The 26,493-nt window shown below is 51.3% G+C and overlaps 1 protein-coding gene across 2 annotated transcripts in view; it reads right to left on the bottom strand.

The window, feature by feature from the left end:
• The window catches only part of EPHB1 (EPH receptor B1), a 105,407-nt gene that overhangs the window by 30,647 nt on the left and 48,267 nt on the right, over positions 1–26,493 (bottom strand). For both annotated transcript variants that reach the window (XM_066557047.1, XM_066557046.1), the window contains exons 2-4: positions 23,660–23,724; positions 19,569–20,250; positions 464–619 (exon numbers count right to left, since the gene is read on the bottom strand). In XM_066557047.1, the coding sequence (XP_066413144.1) occupies positions 464–619; positions 19,569–20,250; positions 23,660–23,716 (895 nt within the window). In that variant the 5' untranslated portion in view covers positions 23,717–23,724. The remainder of the gene's footprint in view (positions 1–463; positions 620–19,568; positions 20,251–23,659; positions 23,725–26,493) is intronic.

Consider the following 26,493-nt stretch of genomic DNA (forward strand, 5'->3'; position numbering starts at 1 on the left):
ATCTCAAACAAGATGTTTTTACCAAGCAGAAAGACAGCACAGGCAAACAAGTCAGCAAAGTTGCAAGTAGAAAAAAGATCTCAAAATTTTCCACTGCAAGAAAACTGAAAAACAACTTCTAGCTTAAACTGTAATGTACTAACTTTTAGTGACTGGAGAATAGTAACATGAATATGGTAATTATAGTAGTTATGATAGGCTATAGATAATAGTTAAGGTATAGATTGGTTCTACTGTATGAAGATGCTAAGCAAAGTATAAAATGCATTGTAACCAAAACCAAAGGGTCTCCAGGCCTGCCTGCAGCTGGAGCTGACAGCTGTGGGCACAGGCTCTGTCACCCACCACTCTGGACTGCTGTAACCTCTTGGATGGAATAAACTGCACTTTGGACAGCCCTGGAGTCCCACATCCCTCATTTCGGCTGTTACAGGGGAGCCCTGCAGCCCCAGCCCATACTCACTGGTGCAGGCGGCGGCGGGCGGGTCGAAGTCTGCCCGGTAGTAGCCGTTGCGGCAGGCGCAGAGCGGCGAGGCCTCGGCGCTGGAGCGGCTGTTCGGGGGACACGGCACGCACAGCCCCGCGCCCTGGCTGGCCTTGAACGTCCCTGCGGGGCAGGCTGCAAGAGAGAGCACAGCAGCTGGGTCCTGAGCTGTTCCTGGACAAAGGGGAAAGCAGGTCCTGTCCTTGGAATGGGGTGGAAAGGAAGGAGAGGAGACACAGAAAAGCTTCACACTTGTAAATGGGGCAGAACCTACCCATCAATCTAGGATGGCCAGAATTTTCCATGTTGGCTGTGGATTATTCCTGAAGCCACTAGCACCACATGGCACCAATCTTCAGCCAAGCAGAGCAAGGGGGCTGCAATAGCTGCTTTGCTCCCTACTGCTTGTACCCAGGCAGGGATATGGCAGGGGGCTGTGGGACCCCCACCCCCAGAAGTACCCATAGGGACATGGAGAAGCAGGGGCAGGACAGTGCTCCTCTTCTCCTATCAGTCCCTTTCCACCACCCCCAACAGCCTGGCTCAGGACCCACAGCTCTTTTTTCATGCAAAATTTAAATATTTAATTAAAAAGTCGGTGTGACACCCATGACAGTGTGTTATGGGTCCATCCTGTTCATCCCTCGCAGCCTGAGGCTGGAGCTTCCCAGCCTCTGAGTTCATTCAAGCAGGAAATGGCATCTAATTCATAACAGAGAAGATGTTCCAGTTACAGTGAGGGTTTAATCAGCCACAGGGGAGGTTTCATTAATCAACCATCTCGCTGCTCTGTGGAGAGAGGGCGAGGATGGAGTGACAGGGATGGGGTCCCTCATCTCCGCCCCACCCCACCCATCCTCAGCAATGGGCACTGATGAACGATGCTCATCCATCCCTGACACCCAACAAAATCTGACAGAACCAAAGGCTGCAGAAGGGAATATCTGTATTTTGGCACATGTACCCAAGGGATCAGACTTCCATCCAGCCCAGGAGAGACTGTTCCTGGCCTCACAGCAGGGTGGTGCCATCCCCAAGGGCACAGCTCTGCAGAGAAACACCCGGCGTGTCTCATAAACACGGCGATGATTGAGATAATGGAAAGTGCCTCTTAGCCCCTGTCTGCTGCATCAGGATATGAGGCATCTCCTAGCAGCCATGAAGAGGAAATTAATAGGAGCAAGCAGGAGTAACCACTTTGATGCAATTTCCTTGGGAGATAGTGGACCATCTAATCTTTATTGGAGCCCTTTAACCTGTCATTCAAAACTCATGAAGGCCTCCTGCTCACACAGCCTTCCCAGATATTAACAGATGATAGAAAAGAATAAATCAAAACAATATTTTACAATTTTATTATTCAGAAGATTCCTCTCCCCAGCCTGAGGCACACAACTGGCTGCAATGACCTGTCTCTTTCCAGTGGCCCTGACAGCTGGGTGGGGATGTGACATTCCAGAGGAGCCAGCCACCATCTCCCACTGCCCTTCCTCTTCCCCATCACAGGAGGACTGCTGAGTCCTCCACATGCCACCACAGCCACCCCATGCATGTGGCATCTTGAGGAAGCACTCAGGGCCATAACCCACCACCTCGTGCAGTGGGCAGTGTGACACACAGGGCCACCATGCAGTCCAGAGGGTCTGAGGGGACCTTCAGGATGCTCCACAGCAAAGGCAGAGGGATGCAGACCCCTCCCCAATACACACACAGAGCCCTATTCCCATAACAGCACAAGGAGGCACAGAGTTACACAGACACACAGCAGGAGACAAAACCACAAGTGGACACCAAAGCTTTGAGTGCATCTCCAGCTCCTCACCTCTCCTTCCCCACCACGTCCCAGCAGCCTCGTGCTCCCACAGGAAGGGGGAGCATCCATGAGACAGGCAAAGGGGGACCTGTGGGCTCTGGAGCTGGATGGTGTGTCAGAACACACCTGAAACAGGCCAAATTCTCTGGAGGAGCAGGAAGGGGAGGGCAGTGGAACCAGGGAACAGCCACCTGAGTTTTAATGGAAGAGGATGGAGGAGGGAAGGAGGATGATGACAGGATTGCAGTGCTATGAACAAGGCTCAGTTTAAAGCTTGAGGGCATGTTGGTGGGTTGGCTGAAGAGGTTTGTTAATGTTTAATTACAATTAATCCAAGTGATGCTTTGTCAAAACACCTGAACATGGCACCCTGCACCCCAGTGTCCACAGGTTTCCCTTATCACTTCACTCATCCACAAATTCCTGTAATCTGCATGCACGTGGCTCTTAATTGCTATTATTACCAATTAGCTTTTCTCTCCTGTAATTACACTGTGCTTGCCTAAAGCCTCCCACAGTTTCAGGGAGGTGGATGCCTTCTCCTCCCTCCCAAATACGCCGTGGGTGCAGCACTCCCCTCTGGCTGCTGCCCCTGTGTCCTCTCTTTCTGGGGGAGCTGAACCATGAACCTCATACCAAAAACACAGCACCAACCCCCAGGGCCCTGCAATGCCATGGTGGGATCCATAATCCTTCACATGGCAAACTTACAGTCCAAGAGCAAGGCTCAGATGGAGCACTCGAGCCCAGGAGGGAGCAATAAATCACCCCACTAATGGCCAGTGCAACATTTGCCCTAATTTAAGGGCTGCTCCAAGAGCTTCCCAGAGCTGGCAAGGTCTGCATCCATGACAGGGTGTCACACAAGTGCAGGATGAGGCTCTGCCTCAGCTTTCCCTGTGGGAACAGGCTTTTTCTGCCAGTGGCCAGGCTATGGCACAACCTGCATCTCTTCAGCCCAGAGGAAAATTAATTGATTGTTGATTATGGGGGCTGGGTAAGATTAATGATGTGCTTAACTATCCATTTCCTCACATTTAGGCACCAGGGGTGTGTTTGTAAATGCTGAGGCACAGAACTCCTCCGTGCTGCTCAGCAGGGAGGATGCTCAGCACTTAACCCCCCACAACCCAAAGCTGCCCACGGATCCATCATCCTGCCTGCACACCAGGAATGCTGCACATCCCAGGTGTCAGTTTGCCAGCAGGACTCCTTTTCCAGGGCTGATATGTCTGGGGGTGGCAGAGAACGTCCTTGAGGGGCTGGTGAAACTCGGGCTTCTTGCAATGAAATGTCATCAGTGGAAGTTTGGGGGGAAAAATAGCTGCAGGTCACTGTCACATCCAAGGGGTGATTGTAAGGACATGGCCACAGGGATGGATACAACTGGGAACTCCCAGCCAGAGCTGAACCTCTCCTATACCCCCTCAAAGGCTTAGAAGAGGGATGTGCCACATCTCTCATACAAGGAAACACCCAGTGAAGGCACCACAAAGCTGTGTCCCCACTGCCACCTCCCTCTGCAGCTCCAGGAACCACAGAACCTCAGAATCTGAGAATAACAGAATCTGGGAATCACAGAACCTCAGGATCTGAGAATAACAGAATCTGGGAATGACAGAACCTCAGATTCTGAGAATAACAGAACCTCAGAATCTGAGAATCATGGAATCACAGAACCAGGGAATCTGAGAATGCCAAAACCATGGAATCACAGAACCACAAATATCCTGAGTTGGAAGGGATCCCCAAGGGTCATCAATCCAGCTCCTGGCCCTGCAAAAACACCAGAACAATCCCACCCTGTGCATCCCCGACAGCATTGTCCAAATGCTCCCGGAGCTCTGGCAGCCTTGGGGCTGTGCCCATTCCCTGGGGAGCCTGGGTAGTGCCCAGCAGCAGGATGGATTATGGAAGCACTCATGACACACAGCAGCACTCTGAGGGCTTTTCACTGCTCAACACTCTCCTGTATCCTGCATCATTGTATTCTAGGTGCCAGGAGTCCTAAAAAGAGCCAGAGATAAGCAGGATCTCTGGCCCATCCATCCCTGCTCCTGCCTGAGGCAAGCCACCATCACAGCCTCTGTGAAAAGGGTGCAAGTGTGGGGATATTCCAGCATGGGGGTATCCAAGCGTTTCCCTCTCAAACTAAATCCTCTCAGTTAGCACCTGGAACTTGCACTTTTTAATTACTCTCTCAGGGAAGCTTAAGTCAAAAGAGGGAAAAAAAGAAGAAAGTAAGAAAGAAACGAGACATTGCCTCTGCATTAACTTGCTCTAAAGCTCCCAGGGGAGGCAGAGTGGCATTTTTCCTTCTCAGATTTTAAAATAGGAGCTTCTCCAAGGAATTAGAGATTCAGCAGCGATTCAGAGAGCCCTGACCTGCCCCAACTCTCACCAGCACCCAGCAAACCAAGTCAGCAGTGCCTCATCCATCCCATGCCCTTCTGTCCCTGCTGTGGCAGAGCTAACCCCATTTTCCAGGTATCCCAAAATCCACACTTCTTTTGGGTTCCCTTTGGGGTCCAGTGCTTTTCCAGGGCAATCCCAGTGTCTTTAAGCACACCTGTGGCACTCTGGCACAGCAGGTGGTGAAAAGCCGTGTTAGAAGCAGCAATGCTGCACAAGATGATGCCCTCAAGCAAGCTGGAGGTGTGGAGAGCACTGTCAGGTGCAAAGGCACTAAAGAGCCTGGATGATCCAGCCTTGCTCCAAAAAGACCTGTGGAAGCACCAGCAGCACCCCTGGGAGATGGGCAGCAGGGTTTGAGGACAGAACAGGTCAGGAAAAAATGAAAAACTGTGGCTCATTGCATTTACAGCCTGCCAGAAAGATATTCAAGGCCCCACTTTCTGCAAACAATAATTTATCTTTAAGAAAAAATACTGGCATCTCAACCCAACACCTGGTGCACAAGGCTCATAATTTTTTTATGAAACCCCCCCCAAAAAAAGGGAGGAGATGCTTGCTAGAAACCCCTTGTGCATTTTGTAGACACCAATGACACAGAATCTATCTTTAAATACATTAAAAATAAAATAAGGGAAAAAAAATCAGTTTTTTAGCCTTCAAACTGGTTAGCCCCAGAGATGGGTGTTTTAAAATGCTCTCCTTGCCATCCTGCTGTCACCCTGAGTGGCCGAGGTGGCAGCTGGGACACCCTCCCAGACACTGTCAGCTGAGAGACACCATCCAGGCAAATAAACACCCACACGAAATTGTGTGCTACAGCAAAGTGTCACCGAGAGGATGCTGTGACTGCAGGGGCAGGCACTTGGCACAGCTTCCCAGGGCTCCTGCTTGCCCCCAGGGCAGTGCCAGGGGCACTGCTGACACCGTGTTCCTGGGGGGACACACAGGCCCCCCGAGCTGCCACCCAGTCCAGGCATTAGGGCTTCAGTGCTTTGATATGATGATGATGATGACACAGGCAGCAGGTTGGGGGGAAAAGCAGCAGAGTTGGGCAGGTTGTCACCTACAGGCAGGGACTGTCATCTCCCACCTTCAAAGGGTGACAAGGGCGCTGCTTTCCCACCCTGCTTTCATCTCCCTCGTTATCCTCCCTGCACACATCCGTGGTGCCAGAGGTTTAATTGCATCCCTGCATGGTGCTCTCCTGTCATCCCTTCCCTCCTGCCTCTCTGCTGGGGAGGGGGCTGGCAGGTTGTTTTGTGAGGATTTTGCCCCCATCCCTGCTTTTTAATGATCTGATTGCCTTTTCTATTAAGCCAAGTGTTTCTCCAGGAACATCTCAGCCTGGCACAGGGAGCCTAGCAGGCAGCCAGCAGTGCCAGGGGTGCTCTGCCATGCCACCCTCCACCAAGCATCCACAAATTCATCCTGAGAGCTTTCCATGCTGGGAGCAATGCCTAGCCAGGAGAGCTGGGAGGGTACCTGCATCCTGCCTATGCCAAGAAAAGAGCCTCAGCCCCTTAAACACCCCATCAGCCACCAAATCCCAGCATCCAGGCCTCAGTGTAGGGAGCAGAGTGCAACCCAGGTGGAGGAACAGGGAAGTCCAGGCATTCCAGCCCTGAAGTATCCTCCTGCTCCCAAGGAGGGAGCTCAGCACAGGACCCCAAGCCACGCCAGACACCACAGCACATGGGGACAGGATGTCACTGTCATATTTTCTGAAAAATCCCTTTGCCAGGATTTCTTCTCCTGGGAAGCTGAGAAGCCTCAGAGAAAAATGAAAACAGTATTTATCTGATTCGCTTCTCCTGTGTTTTGCTGCTTTGGAATGTGTTTGGACATTGTTTATCCAACATGTGAATTGTTTTAACTTAATGACCAATCAGTGCCAAGCTGTGTCAGGACTCTGGAAGCAGTCACAGGTTTTTCATTGGTATCTTGTTAAGCCTTCTGTGAGTATTCATTCTCTATTCTTTAGTATAGTTTATAGCATTCTTTAATATAATATAATACCATAAAATAATAAATTAGCCTTCTAAGAACATGGAGTCAGATTCATCATTTCCTTCCTGCCACAGGGGACCTCGAAAATACCACAGACAGGACAGTCCAGCAGAGCCTTGTCCCAGCCAGATCCTTGTCCCAAAACCTCATTCTGGTGCCAACTTCACCATTTTGTAGCCGAACACACCAAATCTTGGATCCCCCAGAGATGCTCCTGCCTTGGGGCCATCTGAATCACAAACAGCACCTGCCCCATTGTGTTCCCTTCTTTCAGCACTGTCTAGGCAGAAACTCATGAGATAAACTCATGAGATAAACATGAGCTTCCCAGCATCGGGGCTGGCATCCTGCAGGCACGGGCTCCATCTCTCCCTGCTCCACATGATGCAGCTGCTTAATTAAACCAGCCCTCCACCTCAGGAGGAATAGGCTTAGATCCGCCTTGGGACGCATGTAAATTAAAGTCAGAGCCAGCCTGCCATGGTTTATTCATGGAGGGAAGTAAAATTCAATGTGGTTTTACCTTTCTCAGGGTTTTTATTCTCTGCTTTTCTTCTCACGGATGAGAAGCGAATTGGAGCAGGGCAGGATTTCAAAGGTGCTTGCAGGGGAGGGAGCTGTGCAAGGCATATTAGAGGCAACAGGACTGGATGCATCCCTGTTCACCTCTCCCAAAAACCCACCTCTCACCCCAGAGGAGCAAATACCTGGTTGATGGAGCAAGGTGCTCACAGACTGAAATGCTCACCAGAATAAGCCCCACGTGCTTTGCTGGAAGCAAAACACAGTCCATGCTCAGCCAGAAGCAGTTTTCCTCCAGAAAAGAGGAAAAACTTGGAAAAATTAGGGGTCTCTGGATGCAAAGGAGCTTCAACACCAACTGTTTAGGTGACATCATGGCCCTAAACAAGGAGCTGAAGCCTCGAGCAGGGCAGGGAAGCAGCTGGTCCAGGCTCCCACGTGCCTGGCTGCTCACTGCCTGCAGCAGCCCAACAGGTCCATGCTCACCCATTTAATCACCACTCTGGGCTCCACTCTCTCTGTTTTTCATGGTTGGGAGGATTTTGAAGGTCTGAAGGGAAAATCTGTCCCAGATGGATGGGAAGAGAAGAGCAGGCACGCCCTGGGCAGACGGTGCCGTGGGGCTGCCAGCTTGCCACGGAGCAGGGAACTCACTTCACTCTCCAGAACAGCCAGAGGGGGAAAAAACCCAACACTTGTCATGGTCACTTTTCCAAATCACTGTTCTCCCACTCAGGTTTTGTTCTGTTTTAGTTTCCACTTGGCTCCAGGCTCACTGCCCAGTCCCATGCCACAGCTCCCTGACCACAGCTCCACTTCCTTGCCATAAACCAGCCACTCTGAGTGATCAAAGTGAATAAATTAATCAAACTCCAGACAATTCACAGACATACACAGGGAGGGTCACAGCAGAGCGAGCAGCAGACACATGGCCATGGCACTACCAGGCACAGGCAGCTCACCATCCTCACTGCCCCAGCTCATTATTCTGAGTCAACAAATGAAAGAGGGATGAAGCTGTCATCAAGGATTTGATGCTATTTAACCTCCTCATATTCTCCTTTAAAAACAGATTTAGCAGCTGCAGCCTGACACAGGCTCTTCCCTCTGCCATCCTTGCAAGCAGGAGCTTCCAGTGCCTAAAGGGGCTCCAAGGGCCTGGAGTGACAGGACAAGGAGGAAGGGCTTCACATGGACAGAGGGCAAGGTTACACTGGATATTGGGAAGGAATTCTTGGGTGGGGAGGCCCTGGCACAGGGTGCCCAGAGAAGCTGTGGCTGCTCCATCCCTGGAAGTGCCCAAGGCCAGTGCCCCACCACCATCTGTCATCCACAATGAACCTCACAACGAGTTTGGAGTAAAAAAATGGGGGACTGAGATTCAGGCCAGGACTTCTGTCCCAAAATCACAACCCCCAGAGATATTCTACGCTCAACTCCAGGCATCAGGCTCCATGGAGAAATCTTTTTTTCCCCTCATGAACCACAGCAATGTGAAACTCCAGAGTTGCCAGACAGAGACTGGAAGAGCCAATACTTCCATGTGCCACCTTACTCAGGACATTGTGTTCACCCCTCAATGCCTGCATGAGCCATTGAGCCACCTCATCAACAGAGAAGTGAAAGGGCACAAAAATTCCTGGAGGATCTCCAGGAGAAACTCTTCCCCCAGGCCCAGAGCTGCTGGCAGGGGCTGTGGCTAGAAGCCCCCTGAAAAAAGATGCAGCTTTCCTTTACAACTAGGGGTTTTGGGAACCACCAATGTCATTCCATAATTGCAGCCCCCCTTCTGACTGGGAAATTGGGGTGGCATTGCCACAGGGCCCCCCAAAGCACAGTCCCCTCCTGGCTGGGAAGCAAACATCTCCCATCCCTAACAGAAACCAATTAAGCACCTCTTCCTCCTTCTCCAGCTCATGCCATGCAGTGTCCCCTCAATCTAGAGAGCATCAAGTGCTCATTAATTACACCTGAAGTGGTTCCTCATTAGTGCTGACACCGTGAAGGAAGAGTCACCCCAGGATGGGGCTGGGGAGAGTTTCAGCCACAGGGCCAGGCTGGCACTGCTGGAACAGGCAGGGACATGGGAACACACAACCTCCCTGTGTCCCTGCCACAGCACTGCAGGACATCGTGCCTCGGGTCACACTGGGCTGGGGAGATGTCCCAGCATGGAGCAGGACATGGACATTGCCAACCTGATGGAGGTGAGCCCTGGGGGCTCTGGTTTGGCTGACTGCTCAAGGATTACAGCCAGGAATAGAATTGCCATGGGAGGACATCCCAACCAAGGCACATTCCTCATCCACCCCAAGAGTGCCACGCAAGGAATTAATTAGAAAAACAATTAAGAGAGCTTCCCAATGAATATTTATAGCAGTGCAAGCCATAATTACTATTCCTGAGAGGAAAGGCGCCCTCCTACCCAGCTGCAGAGAGGAGAGAGGACACACAACACCAACAAGGGTGGCACCTTTGAAAAGCCCTTCTAGCCAAACCATTCCATGGTTCCCACACTGGGTCACCCCTATGCCACAGTGGGGAGGGCAGGCAACCTGCTCTGGAGCTCCTGGACAGGAAAGGACCTCCTGCAAGCAGTGTGAACACTCTGGCACTGCCCATTTTGGTGCCACCACTGGGGACAGGACAGATGTTCAGAGCTTCAGGGTGGAAGAACACTCACTGACCCCACCTCTGAGCCCAGATAGCTTCTCCCTGCCTAAATTTCCACCTGTGTCTATGCTGGTGATAGCAACAAGCAGGCACAAAGGAGTGGTCTCCTCCATCCTCAACATCTGCTACACATAAGTCAAAGCCACCTGAGATTGCAGGGATTTACTGTACATAGGCAGCTCTGGAAGATTTTCTTAGCTGTGAAACATAATTTGCACCTTGGGCTCTCTAAGAATAAGTTGTCTTCAATAATAACACACGATTTAGAGCTCAGGAGCAGATCCTGTGTGAAGCAGGAGATCTGTGATAATCCCAGGTCTCTCCTGCCACCCCCCTGCAGCACTGCCACCCTCGCTTGCCTGGTGTGCTGAAACAGAAGTCCATGGCAGAACCAAGAGATTTGGGTTTAGCCAGAGAATGACCAGAGAGAACCTTTCTGCCATGCCCAGAACCATTTCTAATTCCTGTTTTGTATCAGTGCAAAAACCATAAATATCAAAGTAATCCCTGCTCGTGAGGAGGGTGACCAAGTCCCTCTGCACTATGGACAGGACAAATGCCAGTGAGCACCAACCCCTCCTACAAAGCTATGTCCAGGGCCAGGGCAGATGTGTTGAGCCTGGATGCAATATGTACTATAATAAAGTACAAAATAAAATAAAAGTGTAAGTCAGTATCGAGTCTCTCCTCAAGGGCAATTTCCTCTCTGGGCTGCAGACCCAGGAGAGAAATTCAATTCATAATTCCCCCTGTATATAATTTTCCAGGATGCCCCTGCTTTTACAGACAAGTTTTAGGCAGCAAAGTCCAGAGACCAGACCTGAGGCTGGAGCTCTCCACCTTCAGCTTGGCACACAGTTCTGTGCCCCACAACTCTCTCCCAGCACAGCCAGGAGATAGCCACCATACACAGAGCATCACCATACCATTGCAAAAGGCTTCAACCCAAGCAGAGCAACACCACAGCACTTCAGAAGGCTGCAAGAGTCTGCCCTCCTTGTTCTTGAGCCCAGCCTTTTATCCCCTGCTGTGGATGCCCTGCACCTGTGTGCCCTCTGCTCCCTTTGGTGGTTGGGCAGTGCCCCTGGGCACTCCATGGCTCATTGCTGTCAGTGCTGCTCACCTGCTGCTCACAGCTGTGCCCATTGAGGCTCAGCCCCACTCCCAATCACCACAAACTGTGTGCCTACAGCCCCTACCAGAGCTTCATCCCAGAGAGGCCCCAGGGAGGGAAGGGATGAGACAAGACAAGGACAGCATTATCCCAGGAATTGCTTCCTGCTCACAGGGTTGGTGCTGCTGGGAGCCCAGCCATGCCCAGGCAGGATGCAGCCACACTGAGAGCACCAAGGTGACCAGCCCCTACCCCAGCTCACAGCTCTCCTGCCTCAAATCCATTTCATACCATAAATGTGACACAAGCAGATGAGTCCTGGGCTGAACACAAAAACCAAGTGATGAAGCTCCCTCCATGCCATTAATGAAATTTTCAGGGCTGCTGCTGGAGCCTAGGGTGGGAAAACAGCAATTCCCCCCTGGGGTGGGTGCAGAACTGAATTTGGGGTGCCCACAGCTCTGGTTTGATGCTCCCACAGCAAGGCAGGGCAGTTCCTTGGCCGTGAATGCTGCTCTGGCTGAAGATGGATGGGTTTTCCCATGGCTCCTCCAAGGAAGGGCCTGTTTGAGAGCATGAGCCACGCTGTGATTTAATCTCCCCACTCCCCTCTGCACACATCCCCTGCCATCTGAGGCACCAGGCGTGACAAATGGCCCCTTGTACCACACTCAGAGCTGACACCACGGCACCGCTCCATTTGTCACCACCCGAGCGCGCGGCGGGGCTCGAGGAGGGAGCAAATTAAAACCTCCCATTCTGCTCTGATTACTTCTCCCTCATCCTAGCGGGCTCCATCCTTCCTCAGCAGGGTCCCAGCTGGCACATCCAACCCACACCAACCTCCTTAGACAGCCAGGGGAAAGCAGGGCAACTCCTTCCACCTGGGCCACGGATTTTTCACCACTCTGGGCCTCTCACTCACTAAAACATCATCAGTGAAGGGCTGTTTCCCCAAGCAGGAGTTGCAGGGGACCCACAAAGCCCAAATGCAACCCAACTGCAGCCCAATTCAGCTTCCAAATGATGCCTTGCACAGAGGAGTGGTGATGAGTTATCTCATGGCTTGAGGGGGAAAAATCCTTTATTATTATTATTATTATTATTATTATTATTTAAAAAATATAGAATCACAGAATCATTAGTTTGGAAAAGCTCTCCAAGGTCATTGACTCCAAACATTAACCCAGCACTGCCAAGGCCACCACTAAACCGTGTCCCCATGTGCCACATCCACACAGCTTTCAAACACTTCCAGGGATAGTTATTCCATCACTTCCCTGGGCAGCTTGTTGGCAGCCCTTTTGGTGAAGAAATTTTCCCTAATTTCGAAACTAAACCTCTTGAGGCCATTTCCCCTTATCCTGTCCCTGTTCCCTGGGAGCAGAGCCTGACCACCCCCAGCTGTCCCCTCCTGTCAGGAGCTGTGCAGAACCACAAGGTTCCCCCTGAGCCTCCTTTGCTCCAGACTGAGCCCCTGCAGCTCCCCCAGCCTCTCCTGGTGCTCTGGCCCCTTCCCCAGCCAGGGTAAAAACTCATTTTTTTATGTTTGTTTTAAATTATTACTGTTATCCTACTGGGTGAGACACTGGCCCCATGGGCTGTAGGGTGCAGCACAGCCCCAAACACGGGTGAGATCCCCACCCCTTGGCAAGCAACCCACAGCAAGAAGAGGCATTCCCAAAGGAGCTCTCTCGTGACTGAAAAAAAAAAAAAAAAACCAACCAACAACCCAACAAAAAACAAAAAGGAAAAAGTTATAGAAAGGCTTTAAAAGTCCCTGGCTGAGTCACTGGGTTTGCCAGGTGCTGGCTATTTGCAAACAAGGGTGAAACAATGCGGGTGCCGGACGTGGGCCGGATCCGGCGCTTCCTTGCGGCTCTCCCATTGTCCAGGAGAACAATCCCTGCTCCTGCTGGACAGCAAAGGCAGCAGGGTGAGAGCCAGGTCTCCTGGGCTGGCTCAGTGGAGAAGGCTGGGAAAGATGGGTGGGTTTCACAGCCTGCTGCTGCAGGGATGCTCATGAATATGCACACAAGGAGCTCTGCACCCCAAAATTCCCCAAAAAATTAATTTCCCCAGGCTCTTCAGCTACTACAGGAAGTTTCCTAACTGGATCATTAACAGAACAAGGGTTTGGAAGCAGTTTCATGCTTCCATTTGCAGACACAAGGAAAGACCCTTGGGTGAGTGGGAAAATCAAAGGACGATTTTTCTTCCTGTTTTAAGGCTGGAATCAATGTTATTAACACTCAGAAGTTCTCATGGTAGGGAAGAAAAATACATAAATGCCCCATGGAACAATTTAAGGAGGAAAAAAATTGATAAGCAAGAAAACAAAGCCATACATGAAAGCTAATCCCTAATCCCTCTGAGGTTACTGCTCCAACAGCCCACCCTGGGAATCCCAACCTTGCAATGCTCATTTGGCCCCCACTCACACCTTGCCTGGGGTATTTTCTGTGTTTCTCCCTTTTTTCTCGTTCAGATGGGTCTGGATCACAGGGATGATTTGGGGACAGGGACAGGGAGTGTTGGCAGTGGTGCCCAAGCCTCCTCCCCAACAGCAGCCGGGCCTCATGGACCCGCCCATCCCTGTGCTGGGGGAAGGAAAAGGGCCTGAATCCATCAGAGACACATTTGGGCTAATAATGTCTAATTAAGAGTTTCATTAAAACCCATCACACTCATTAGAAAAAAAAGTTAACAAGGTTTTCTGGACATTTTCCTTGCAAAATTATTACGGAGGTTAATGGATGCCTTCACTAAGGCATAATTTAGGGAAAAAATCACACTTTTTTTCTTCTTCTCTCTCTCTTTTTTTTTTCTTTGTGATGCCACTGTTTCTCCTCCTCAGTGTGGTCGTGGTAAAACTGGGCTGCCTGTTCCACCCAGTGGTGGAAGCCGGGAGATCGCTTCCAGGCAAAGGCAAAGCCCCTCCAACAAAGGGGAGCATCCATCCCTCCCTCCCTCCCTCCCTCCCCCAGCAGGATTTGGCAGGAGCTGCCAGAGCTGCCACTTCCCAGCACAGCCTGAGCAGGCAGAGCAGCTTGGGCTGATGCAGGATGGGAGAGGGGCAGGAAACTTGATATTGTGCCAAAAATCAAAAACAAAAGGGAAAAGAAAAAAAAAAAGAAAAAAAAAAGGCCCATTTTGAGCAGTCAGAGGTTTGTGGCTCAGCTAAGCCTGAAATAAAACACCCCCTGGACATCCTTGCTGCCGTTCTAAAAGCAGCTTTTGGGATGGTTAGTGGGGTAGTGTGTCACAGGTGCCCCAGGGAGCAGAGGCACAGCAGGGCACGGGCAGGAGGAGATCCACAGCCCCACTGTGCTGATATTGCCCAGCCGTGGGATGCTGGGAAGCAGGAAAGCTTGAAATCCCAATTCCAACCCTCAGGGCAACATTTTCCCTGGAAAAACACTTAAATCATCCTGAGCATCACTCCTTCCTACCCAGCTGCCAGGCAGAGCCCCCAGTGTGCATCAGCTGTTTGTCCACAGTTGGAAAAGGCCTGGGAGCAAACTGGTTGACCTAAGCCAGGTCCCCAGTAAAGAGCTTCAGGAAGTGCTGATAGCTTTTAAGCCCAAATATTTATTTTTTGTCCCCAGCCCTTGTTCTACCTGGCCCACTCTGGGATGCTGCTGGCCCCATCCCGAGCCCTGCTAAACCAAATCCAAGGGGAGGTGGAAGGAGACAAGGGCAGGGGAAGCACTTTCTTTTTACCTCCTTGTTTTCCCCCTCCTGCTTTAGAGGATAAAACCTCAAAAAAAGGATCACTTAGAGGCCTGGAAGGAGCTGGAATGAGATGCTGGAGTGGTGGGAAGGAGAGAGGTCAGCACAGAGGCTGGAAAGAAGATGATTTCCATCCATAGGCAAGTGCACGGACGAGCAGATTGGAGAAAAAATAAAAAATTAAGCCATCCTTAAAAGCAAAAAAAAGCCTTTTCTGCAGCCCCTGCTAATGCCTGGTGCATCCAGGCAGCTGGGCATGGAGCTGCAGCACACTGGGATGGGATAAATACATCTAAAGGGACAGGGTCCTGTGTCCCCATGATCTCCCTTGCTGCCATTCACCCATGGGACAAAACCAACATCACCTTCATCACCAAAGAAAACCTCTCCTGGGCATCCCAAAATGGTGCAGGGGCACCAGGCTGGACCATGGAGCAGGGAAAAGGCAGGCAAGGGCACACCAAAAATTCCCAGTTCTCAATACAACAATTGCATCGGGAAAATCTGACAATTCCCTTGTTTTAAGCGATAGCAAATTGTTCTACTGCTAATTGCGAAATGTTTGCAGTTATTTAAAAATCACTTTATAAATCACATTGTTTCCAATCTTGTGTGATGGATAAGGAGAGGGAATCAATAATTATCACCAGGGCTGCTCGGCAGGAGGGGAGGATAACAGGGGAACCAGCGTGGAGCTGCTCACTCCTCAACATTCAAGGTCGGAGCTGCCCCTCCCGCTGCTCCTTTCCCGATCCATTCCTCCACACAAAAGGCAGAAGGGAAGGACAAACAGGGAAAGGAGACAGAGCACTCAAAGGGATGAAGGAGATGAGGATAAACCCACACAGAGCTTTGGCAAAGGCTAGGCAGAGCCCAGCACATCGGTCAGCAGGTGAGGAAGGATGGGGCACCTGGCTGGAGATGGGATAGGGGAGAGGCTGCTGTGTGGAAAGCCAGGGATGCCTGGAAGCAAGGCTGCTTGATGAGCAGCCTTTGCATTGCAGGCAATACAGCCCGGCTTTGCTCTTGTTTTGTGGGGTTTATTTTGATTTTTCCCCCCTGCCAGGTCAGATTTCCAGCTGCTGTAGCAGACAGGCAGCAGCAGCAGATTGGAGGCTCCTGAACCCGCCAGCACAGGAATTTGCCAGGAGAGGAAAACTGAAAGTGAGACAAGGCCGGGAAGCAGCAGAACTGCTCTCTCACCCCTTCTTCCTGAGTTTATAAATACAACATAGAAATTCAGCACAAAGGTAGGTCAGTCCCAGACTTTTTCCTTCTTTGTGCACCCGAGTTAGCGCCCAGCACCGGGAAGGTGAGAGAGAAAGCCAGCGTGATTCCAGCAGACAGAAACAGTGCCCAGTCCTCCAAGTCAAAAGGGATGAAACCAAGAGACACAACAGCCAACATTCTAGTGAGGAGTTCCTTTGCCATCGTCAGGTTTCAAACACCAGGAGAGAAAGGGTTTAACAATCTTCCTTGGGGAGAAAAAGCGAAATCCACCCAGCCTGCTCATCCAAGGTTTCCCCCGCCTCCCAGTGATCCCTGCTGCCACCTTCCCTCCCACCTCGTCCCCAGCACCATGATGCATTGCCCCTTGACCACACAAGGAAGCCATAAAGCAGGGCTGAGGGACAGGGCAGAGCAAGACAAATGGATTTAATATCAGCCCGAGGAGAGCGTGGGCTCTCTCGCACACCAAATGAATTATTCATTTGGGATTCAGGCAGAGCCTGCATCTCACACTGACCCACCGCCCACAGGCACAGGGTGTCCAACAGGATGGGCTGGGCAGGCCACTGGGTCTTGGCATACAGCTGAGAGCTGTGCCAGGGAGTCTGTGCCAAACCAGCCGGGGATGGGAACAAACAACAGGGCTGATCCACACAGAGAATTCCCCTCTCTCCCACATCCACCCTGGCACAGTGGTGGGAGCAGCCCCCCATCCCTCTGACCCCAAAACATGAGGATCATCTCCTCAGGGCTCTGAGTACCTCCAAGGAAGATGACGTTGTGCCTGTGCCTCCCCCAAGCTCTAAGTGCCACTAAAAGCCAGGATTAATGAATCCCTGAGTGGCCCAAGCTCCACTGTCAGCACGAACCCACTCTGGTGTAATGGCCCCATGATGGGCACAGCCTCCTTCCCAGGGGAGCGAGGATGAGACAGAGCTGGGGGAGCTAAACAATCCAACCCTATCTTTTTCCCCACCATGCAGGAATTAAGCCTATTTTTTTCAGCCTTCAAATACTGAGTGATTTTCTTTTTTTGGTTTTTTTTTTTTTTTTCCTTGGTGACAATTCCCACGGGCTTGCTAAGTGTCTCATCCCAGGCTGATGAAGGCTTGGAGCAGATGTCAGGAGTACGTGCTTCCCAGGAGCCAGGGTGCAATCCTGGCAGCTTCCCTGCCAGGCACACCAGGCAGAGGAATACAGCCCCTTCCAAGAAAACAAAGTCAAACAGAAAACCAAGGAATTTTTATTTCTAAACTTTGCCATGTAACACCTCCTGCCCACCAACCTTCATGAAGGGCAGCAGTGGGCTTAGGTCTTCCCTTGCCAGCTCCAAGGCCCATGGGGATCCAAGGAGGAGCTTAATGGCCAATGAACTCTCAAGGAGCCAGAGTCCAACCCAAGGTCAGATTTTTATTCAAACACAGTTGGTTTTCCAAAATTCAAGATGTTAACCCTGGATCAAGCTTTTAGGAGGGGGTTTAGTGAACTTCCAGGGGATGAGGGATATATAGGATTTGGGTTCCTCAGCAGCATTGAGCAGGGCTTTCAGACACACGGGTCTCACTCAATCCCAGCCTTTTCTCTGTCCTCCTGACATGGGAACTGGAAAATGCTTGGAGCTCTCCTCCACAGACAGCATCTTACCAGCACCCATGGAATCATCAAACAGCACATTCCTGTCATCACAGACGTGCTTGGTGCATTTAACACCTGCTTGCCCTCCACCCACAGCATACTCTGGTGCCTTTCAGGATCCTACATGCTGCCAGTCAATCTATAAAGGATATTCCTACTCCTTGGAGCTGCCCGATCCCTTAATCTTCCCCTCAAGCAGTCTGAATACAAAGCACGCTCCCCATGCAAAGGCAGAATGCTCACCAGGAGCTCAGCAGTTTCTCCTTGGGGATCAGTGCTGAGGAGGGGGAGCACAGCTGGAGACAGGCACCAGGGCACAGAAAACCCAACAAACCCCCAATTTCCTGGGGTCTGCTTGGTGGAGCTTTGATGGCATGAACACTTCACAACCCTGCTGGAGCTTGCACAAGGAAAAGAAATAAAGAAAAGCCATGGAGATGGGTCTAACACCCACTCTCAGCAGGTTTGCTCCCACACTTCTCATCCTCCTGTTGTCAATCCTCTGCCCCTCCCCAAGCACTGAGAAGGTGCATCACAGTCCTCCCAGGGGCCAGGAGCACTTCAAGACCCCGCCTTCCTCCAGCTGGCAGAAAGGTCAACACCACCAAAAACCACATTTTGCATTGTGTTTTCCTCCATTTCTGGCAAAGTGACATACTTCCCAATTCCAGTGTTTAGCTAAAATTAGTATTTGTTTTCCCATGATGAGAAATGTCATTTTGCCGTACAACCATGTGTGCTTTCTGTGTGTTGGTTCAATAGCAGAGGAACGTCTCGCCAGAAACGCTCAGTTTGCAGAGAGCCTTCCCTCTGACTGAGAGCTTCAGCTCCTCACAGGAATCTCCTGGTGGGAACAAAACCACCCTAAAGCTCAGCCACAAAACTCACAGGAATCCCCCAGCCATGCTGTTTGAGAAAGGATTCTGGGGGTTTCCTGGTTGTCAGAGCCCTGGCACAGGAAGGTGTCACCACCCCCACCTTTGCCAGGTGGGAATGAGGCTTTGCGTGGTGAAAACCTACACAAGTTCCCAGGTTTAGAGCAAACCATCAAACAAGCTTCTCCACAGGCTGAATCCCAGCTTTGCTATTTCCACATACCCAGAGTTACAAGTGGAGAAGAAACACCTTGAGGGACTCCCCAAGGAGCATCACAGCCAAGCCTGGTGGCACGCACATTCCCCCACCTGCATCAAAAGAGATCCAAGTTGGACCTCTTCCCATCACAACCTGCCAAACCAGCCCTTAAGCACTTCAACCTTCTTCTTCCCAACCCTTCCTTGTCACGATGGTGTTAACCTTCTAGAAGCTATTCTAGAGCCCTCTCCTCTTCCCTCCTTCCAAGCAGCATGCAAAACCAACACCTTAATTAGGGAGAGAAGAAGGAAAGAGCAGCCTATAGAAAAAAAACCCAACACTCCAATGGTATTTGGGAAATATTCACCACAAGGGCAAAAGGAGACGAAAAGCAGCAAGCACTGTTTCCATATTTATAAGCTCACACTGCAGGATCCAGCAGGCAGCAGCACACATGGTGGGGAACCCAAAAACCAGCAAACAATTCCAATTAACAAAGAGAATCAAGAGCACCCCCATGGTAGCCAGGCCTGATGGCAGCTGCTGAGCTCTGCCAGGAAAATAACCAGGCAGATGACAGAACCTGTCCGGCAAGTGCAGCACTTTGAAGGCACCATACCACAGAGGTGACTTCCAGCAGGGTGGCAGCAGCACCAGCACCACCACACTGCTCATCAGGTCTTGCCACTGACCAGAGCACACTGAGCAACCACAGGCTGACCACTGCTCCCAAATTCCTGCTGTAATTTCCTCCCAAATTCCTGCCTGCTCCCTGGAGCAAAACCACATCAGGGGAAGTACTGCCTACTGCACAAAACGGTTTGTGTGGGGACAAATCCAAAGGGCCTGCTGCCCAAAGCCAACCTTACCTTTGCACGCCACATTGTTCTCGGGCTCGTAGCCAGCCTTGCAGGTGCAGCGGCCGATGGGCACCATCCACTCGCCGTCACCGTTGCAGTACAGCTTGATGGGCACGTCCACCTCCTCGGCGTTGGGGATGCAGGTGCCGCGCGCCGTCACCAGGGACGTGCTCTCCGCGCCCGTCATCGTCTCCGGGAAGATGGCGAAGTTCTGCACCACGCTGGGGCACTTCTTGAAGAAGACCCTGACAGACAGCAGAGACATGCAAGCCCCGTAGTCCTGGAAAGCCAGGTAAAAGCCATTGCGGGTCAGGGGCCCGAAACTTCTCACTTCCGTGTTCACCTTCATCAGTCGGCCCCCAAAGTCCACCTGGGAGAAGCTCTCGTCAGCAGCGATGGTGTCCACTTTGAGGTAGGGTGCCTCTGTCCAGAAGGCTGACTTCTTGGTGGCAATGACAGAGTCTGTCTCGTAGTAGTAGAGGTTGAAGGTCTCCTTGCAGGAGCCGGGGACGTTGGGGAGGCTGCTGCAGTCGCGCACAGTGAAGCGCATCTCGGTGTAGATGCGGTGAGCCCCGCGCCGGTTGATGAAGGTGGTGAGGAGCCAGTTGTTCTGGTTGGGCTCGAAGACGTTGCACACCTGGTACGTACGGATGGTGTTGAGGTTCTCGTCGTAGCCACTGACTTCTTCCCACTGCAGAGAGGAGCGGGGAGAGGTGGTGAGAAGGAGGAAGAGGGATCGGCGATGGCTGCTCGCCCCGCACAGGGCAGGGCTGGGAGGACAATCCCAACTCCAGAGGGGATGAGGAATGTGGTTATGGGCACACAATGTGATGTACATGCAGAAGCACCAACCAGGCCAGGACCAGAAGAAATCCCCACCCTCTTACCCCTCCATGCCTCTCCCCATTGCTCCATCAACACTGTTGATGTTAAAATGTCTTTTCCACATGGGCAACTGCCTTATCTGCCCTGAGAGGATGTAAAAATGGGAAGAAAGATGGCCCAGGCATCTGGAGGCAGGAGGGAAGGCAGCACATGAGGCTACAGCTTCATTAAAGGCCAAGCCAGCACGTGGGCTGGAGAGTGAGCCTGACCCCAAGCACCCAGCACAACGGGATCATTTCCCCCGGCAAAGAAAACCAACTAAATAAAACATTACTGCTGTGGAGAGAGGGAATATAGATTTGCAATTCGATTTATATAAGGGCATTAATATAATCCAGGCTACAATTTCAATTAAGGGACAGCAGCAAACTGTGAACAGTCTATGATGGCATTAGAGTCCTACAGACAGATTTATAACCTCATAATCCATTCATTTTAACTAATCCATGTTTACAGTCTCCTCATAACAGCATTATTCATATGGCAATCTTTAAGCAGCTCCCTCAGTATCAGGGATAATTTCCAGGAGCAATGCTGCAGCAGCGTTCACGCCTGTGTTTACACAGGGCACAACGGGTGATGCCACCCTGCCCTGTCACACTGAGTCCTGACAAGCTGATGCACCACAACCAACCCTGAAACCTCACAGATTTTTCCCTTCTTCCCTTTTCCATTGAACAACCACATCTCTCAACTCATCCCCGAGCTTCCCTACTGTGAAGCACTGCCTTGATGTAACAAAACACAGGTTTTTGTTTTGTTTTCAAAGCAGGGTCCTCATCATACTGCCAACAAGTGCTGCAGAACATTCACTCCCAGGCCCACCTACTCAGCTCTGCTACACTTAAGCCAAGATCAGAACTCAAGGTTGTGCATTGTTGTTAATCCATGGTTACCAAATCAGCAATAAAGCCTCTCTCCAGCCCAGTGTTCTTCCTTCTCATCCCATGCCAGGAAAATACTGCAAAACCCCCTCTCTCCCCCGTGCACAAGGCATGGGGAATCAGTGCCCCTTCATTACCAGACACCTTTTCAGAGCAGGAGCTGTACAGTCCTCCCCAACCAAGGGGGTTGCCATTGTCTGCTGTTCCCACCCAGGCTTTGCATTACAGCCCTGCCTCCAATTAAGGTCAGACAATGAGCTCTCCTCCAGCATTAGCACCAGCCCCATGGCTCCACTGTCTTCACTGCAGGAATCCTCCTCTTCATCCTCAAAAACCTCAGAGCCTCAAAACTCAGAGCCTAAACCTGCCAACAAAGGTTTCCTGCATTTAGGAATAACATGAAACGCCCTTGGAAAAACCTCAGTAGAGTCCAGGGCCAGATCCTGGCACTGCCTTGTGCATCCCTTTGGGGTGACCACTCCAGGTACCAGGCACTGGGAGCAGCAGGTCCCTGTGTCTGGAAGGACCCACAGTGCCAGCAGCTGCTGCCACCAATGCTTTAACAGTAACAAATGCATAATTTTGATGAGATACTACTAAATAACTCACAAGGAGTGAGCTGGGGATTAAGTCAATGTTGTTCTCTGTCTCCACTAAGATTTAATGCGAGTCCATCAGGAAGAGCAGAGGGAGAGCCCACATCCTGCCACAGCCCATCCTGGGACACCACAGTTTTTTACCCTGGCTGGGGAAGGGTCTGGAGCCCCAGAAGTGGCCGAGGGAGCTGGAGTAAAGGAGGCTCAGCCTGGAGAAAAGGAGGCCCAGGGGGGACCTTCTGGCTCTGCACAACTCCTGACAGGAGGGGACCAAAAGACAGAACAAGAGGAAATGGCCTCAAGCTGTGCCAGGGAGGTTTAGATTTGATATTAGGGAAAATTCCTTCCCAGAAAAAGGTTGTCCAGCTCTGTCACAGCTGCCCAGAGCAGTAGTGGAGTCCCCATTTCTAGAGGGATGTAAAAGCTGTCCAGACAGCTCTTGTGGCACTTGGGAACATGGGGCAGTGGTGGCCTTGGTTAATGGCCTTGCCATTAACCCAGTGCTGGGTTTTGCCAACCTAAAGGATTCTGTGATTCTATGATTTTAGATAAAAGACTTGGCATTTTACATACTTTGTGGAATATTTAATACACACTCCTGCAAAACAGAAGCCTTCCCAGGAACTCTCAGAGGAGCAAGAATTGGGTGGCTGCAGGGAGGCATGGAGGGATGGAGGGATGCACACAGTGGGATGCAGGGATGGGGCTGGGGAGGGGCTTTACAGAGCTGCTCTGCAGAGGGTGAGACCACCCTGCCTTACAACACAAGCTCCCTGCCTGCCTCACACAGGCTTTCAGTGACAGCAGCTGCAGGCAGCTATTTATATCCTGTCTTCATCACCTGCACGTGCCCCTCCTGCATTTTTCCAGTAATTTATCTGGGCCCAGAATTTTTCCAAAGCAATTCAGTAGCAAAATACCCCAATTCAAGGGGCTCTGACATGTCTGGAGTGGATTTCATGCCTGCTGCAGGTGTGGCCCAGCTTTGGTGATGGTGTCCAAAATTTCTTTTGCAGACTTAGCCAAGCCAGTGACACCCAATCAAAGATGCAGCCTGGCATCCTCTCCCCTCTGGTGCCACATCCTAGAGTCCCCAGGGATGGGCCCTGCTGCTGCTCCCAGCCTGCCTGTCCCACTGTGGTGCCCATCCATCAGCTCACACCCCCTCCCACCCGCAGCTCCATCTCTCACTTTTCCTGCCAGGAGAATGTGAGTCAGGTTATTTTATGCTTCCATTCCTCAAAGGCTCGTATTATATAAAAAAGATGTTTTAAGTGCCTCAGGGTGTTTGGTTCCTCATTACTTCATAAAAGTGACATTAATAGCCAAGGAAGAGCACTGCCGAGTGCAATTATGGATGATGTTCCAGGTATGAAAGCTGTTTGGAGCCTGCTAATGTTTCCTAATTATAAGCCTTTTGGCACAGGGAGAGGGAAGGCACAAGCAGGGGGATGGAGAGCAGTGATGGGGCTGAACCCTTCACGAGGAAGGAGGACAGGAAGGGAAAGACAAAGCATGGAGATGGAGACAAGCTCCATCTTCACCAAGGCCCAGGACTGGCTCGGGGAAGGATGCTCAGCCTGGCTCAGCCGCGCCCTGGCACTCCACACCAGCCCTATGGGGCACTGCTGTTCCCACTGACTCCTCTGGCTTGCCACCAGCATTTCACCCCTCTAAATAGTGGGGTTAAAAGCATGGACCCCCTCTATATCACATAAGGACAAGTGGAACTTACCCCTGAAGGTGGGTTGGCAGTCCAGCCCAGCTCGGCCGTTGCCGTCCGCGTATCCATCAAAGTTTCTGAGGAAACAGAAGAAAAGGAAAGGAAAGTAGTTATTCCCTAAGTTTTCCATTATTTTATAGCACAGAGATGTGGGAAAACACTCAGTTGCTTTCCCAGAGCATGCACCTGACCCTTGGAGAGCTCAGGAATCATCAGCAGGTGCCCTAATGGACTCAAGGCAGTTTTGGTCTGGGGCAAATGGTGCAGGACAAAACTCTTTGCAAGGAGTCCTGGCCTGAACCCAGCTCACACTGCCAGATCTGACCCTTCCCTGCCCAGGAAAGGAAAATACTATCACCAACACAAAAAAAACCCTGAAAACCAAAATGTGCTGTAGTTCACAGAGCCACATCATTCCCTACTTTTAGATGTAAAACAAAAAACCAAAACAACAAAACACAACAAGAATAATAGTGACAGCAACACCATAAAGAAACAGATGGGGAAAACCCTCCAGGTTTTATTTATTTGTTTGCAGCAAGCAGACATGCAGATTAATTGCCTCAATTCCTGCATCCCAACCAAACAGGAGGAGATGTGCCGCTGGCAACTGGCAGAGCTGAGCATCCCCAGTCCCTCCCCTTTCCTGCCTGGTCCCAGGTACTCACAGCAGTGCCAGGAAAAGAGGTGCAACCAGAGAAATAAAGGTCAGGAAATAAAAATCAGCCCAGGAATCTGTGCTGCCGCCGGGCTGCTGCTTTTTAATCTCTCCAGGGCTGCTGCAGCAATCACGAGCGGGAAACAAGGCTCCGATTAATCTTCCAACCCCTCCCTTCACCGGCCGCTCCAGGATGCGAGGCTGGAGAAGCGTGACCAGGAACTCCCCGCCCTGACACGGGTGATAAACGCTCCCAAAACCCCTCCCAGGGTGAGCGTGGCCCTGGGGCAGGGAGAGCAAGGCAGTCCCCAGGCAGGGAGTGAAAGGGGGCTGGGAGCTGGCAAAGCTGCTGCACCCCAAACAGGTCCCAGGATGCTGCAGTGGCACTGCCAGGGGTGTTCAAAGCCCACAGCCCCCCTGCTTTGCACAGTGCCAGGCTGCTCCTGCTCACAGTGCCCTCAGAGAGGACACGTTTCACTCCTGCTCCATTTGGGAAAGAGAAAAGTGTGGTGACCTTCACACTGTCACAAGTCACTTCATAGTTTTGGTCATTTTCCATTTGGCAGAAGGCAGCTAAAAATGAAATATCCCAGCTGCAATTCCTCTCCAGCCTTGAAGTATGGAATCCAGGAATTATTTGATTTGGAAAGAACCTCAAAGCTCATCCAGTTCCACCCCCTACCATGGGCAGGGACACCCACTATCCCAGGTTGCTCCAAGCCCTATCCAACCTGGCCTTGGACACTTCCAGGGATCCAGGGACAGCCACAGCTACTCTGGGAAGCTGTGCCAGGACCTCATCACCCTCATAGGGAAGGATTTCTTCCCAACATCCCATCTAACCCTGCCCTCTGGCAGTGGAAAGGCATTCCCCCTTGTCCTGTCACTCCATGCCTTTTCAAAATGGGGCCAGGGGCTTGCGCTCCAGAGCTCCAGCAAGTTTCTATTCTCATCACCCTTCACCTTCCCACCACCTCCACACCTTCCTTCCCTTCCAAACAGCCCAGCCCCTAATTAAACAGCCATTAATCCTTGCAACAGCCCTTCAAATGAGCAGGAAGATGTGTAGGCATAAATGGGTGTGGAGGTGGAAGCCACAGGCCATGCAAACATCTCCCTGCCACTGGGCTGCATGGCAAGGGATGATCTGAGAGCCCCTAAAACACTTGGTGTTCTCCCCCAAAACAAACAGGGTGTCCTTGTGCCACACAGAGGAAACTGAGGCAGCACAGAACAGGGAGACACAGGGACCATGGCCAGGCTGGGACCCAAGCTGGCTCATCCACCCTCTGTCATAAATAAGGACAGGCTCATTACAGGAAGGGCACTTCTTCCAAAGGTTTACTCAGAAAGGCTTTTCACTCCATCATCTCCCTTCCTGTCCCACACACTCAGAGCTTCCTTCCCCAGCTCTGACAGAGGAATGTGCTTCTGATAAAGCACAGCCGCCCTGCGGGAAGGCAGCACGCGAGGACCAGCCCTGCTCCGAGGTGACACTCACCAGCACCCTCCCAAAGCCTCACCCCTTCCCTCCTCCTTCTGAGGTCCTCCCCAAAGGCTCCACATTCTGCAAGGAAAGCAGGAAGGCACAGCAGCAATGCTGAGGAAGACCTCAAAATAACTAAGTTAATAGAGAAATTAACAATAAATGAATAAATGGAAAGCAACCGCAGAGAAGCTTTCACTTTGGGTGTTTCTAGAGTCTCTGGGTGATTCTGTGGCCTGTGACCAGGGAGGTCACATTCAAGAAGTTTCCACCACAGATGCAGAGCTTGTGATGCAAAATGTGGAATATGGACATTTTTCTTAAGAGAGGGTGTTCATCAATGTTTGATCTTGGCAAGTTTCAAGCCTAATCAACAAGAAAAGAGATTTAATCTGTGGAACAGCAGCTCACAAGCTCTAAGTGATGCCCAGGTGTTGGAAAGAGAAATTCTTTTTGTGGTAGAATTGCCTTGCTAAGGGCTAGGGCTCCACGTTTCAGTGATCTCGGTCCTAGGGAAGGCTGACAGTGCTTGGAAGGATGTGTGTGATGTGCCACTGAGAGTGGGCACACAGAATGCAGAACTTAGAGGCCACAAGGACGTTTGGCAGGACCCCAAAAATAAGGAACAAACTGATAAAGGCAACCCAGCACCTGTGCTGAAATCAGCCCCAGCTGGGTAAAAGGTGATTCTGGCAGGGGCAG

This window comes from Molothrus aeneus, chromosome 10 (assembly GCF_037042795.1).
Source record: "Molothrus aeneus isolate 106 chromosome 10, BPBGC_Maene_1.0, whole genome shotgun sequence".
Classification (NCBI taxonomy): domain Eukaryota; kingdom Metazoa; phylum Chordata; class Aves; order Passeriformes; family Icteridae; genus Molothrus; species Molothrus aeneus.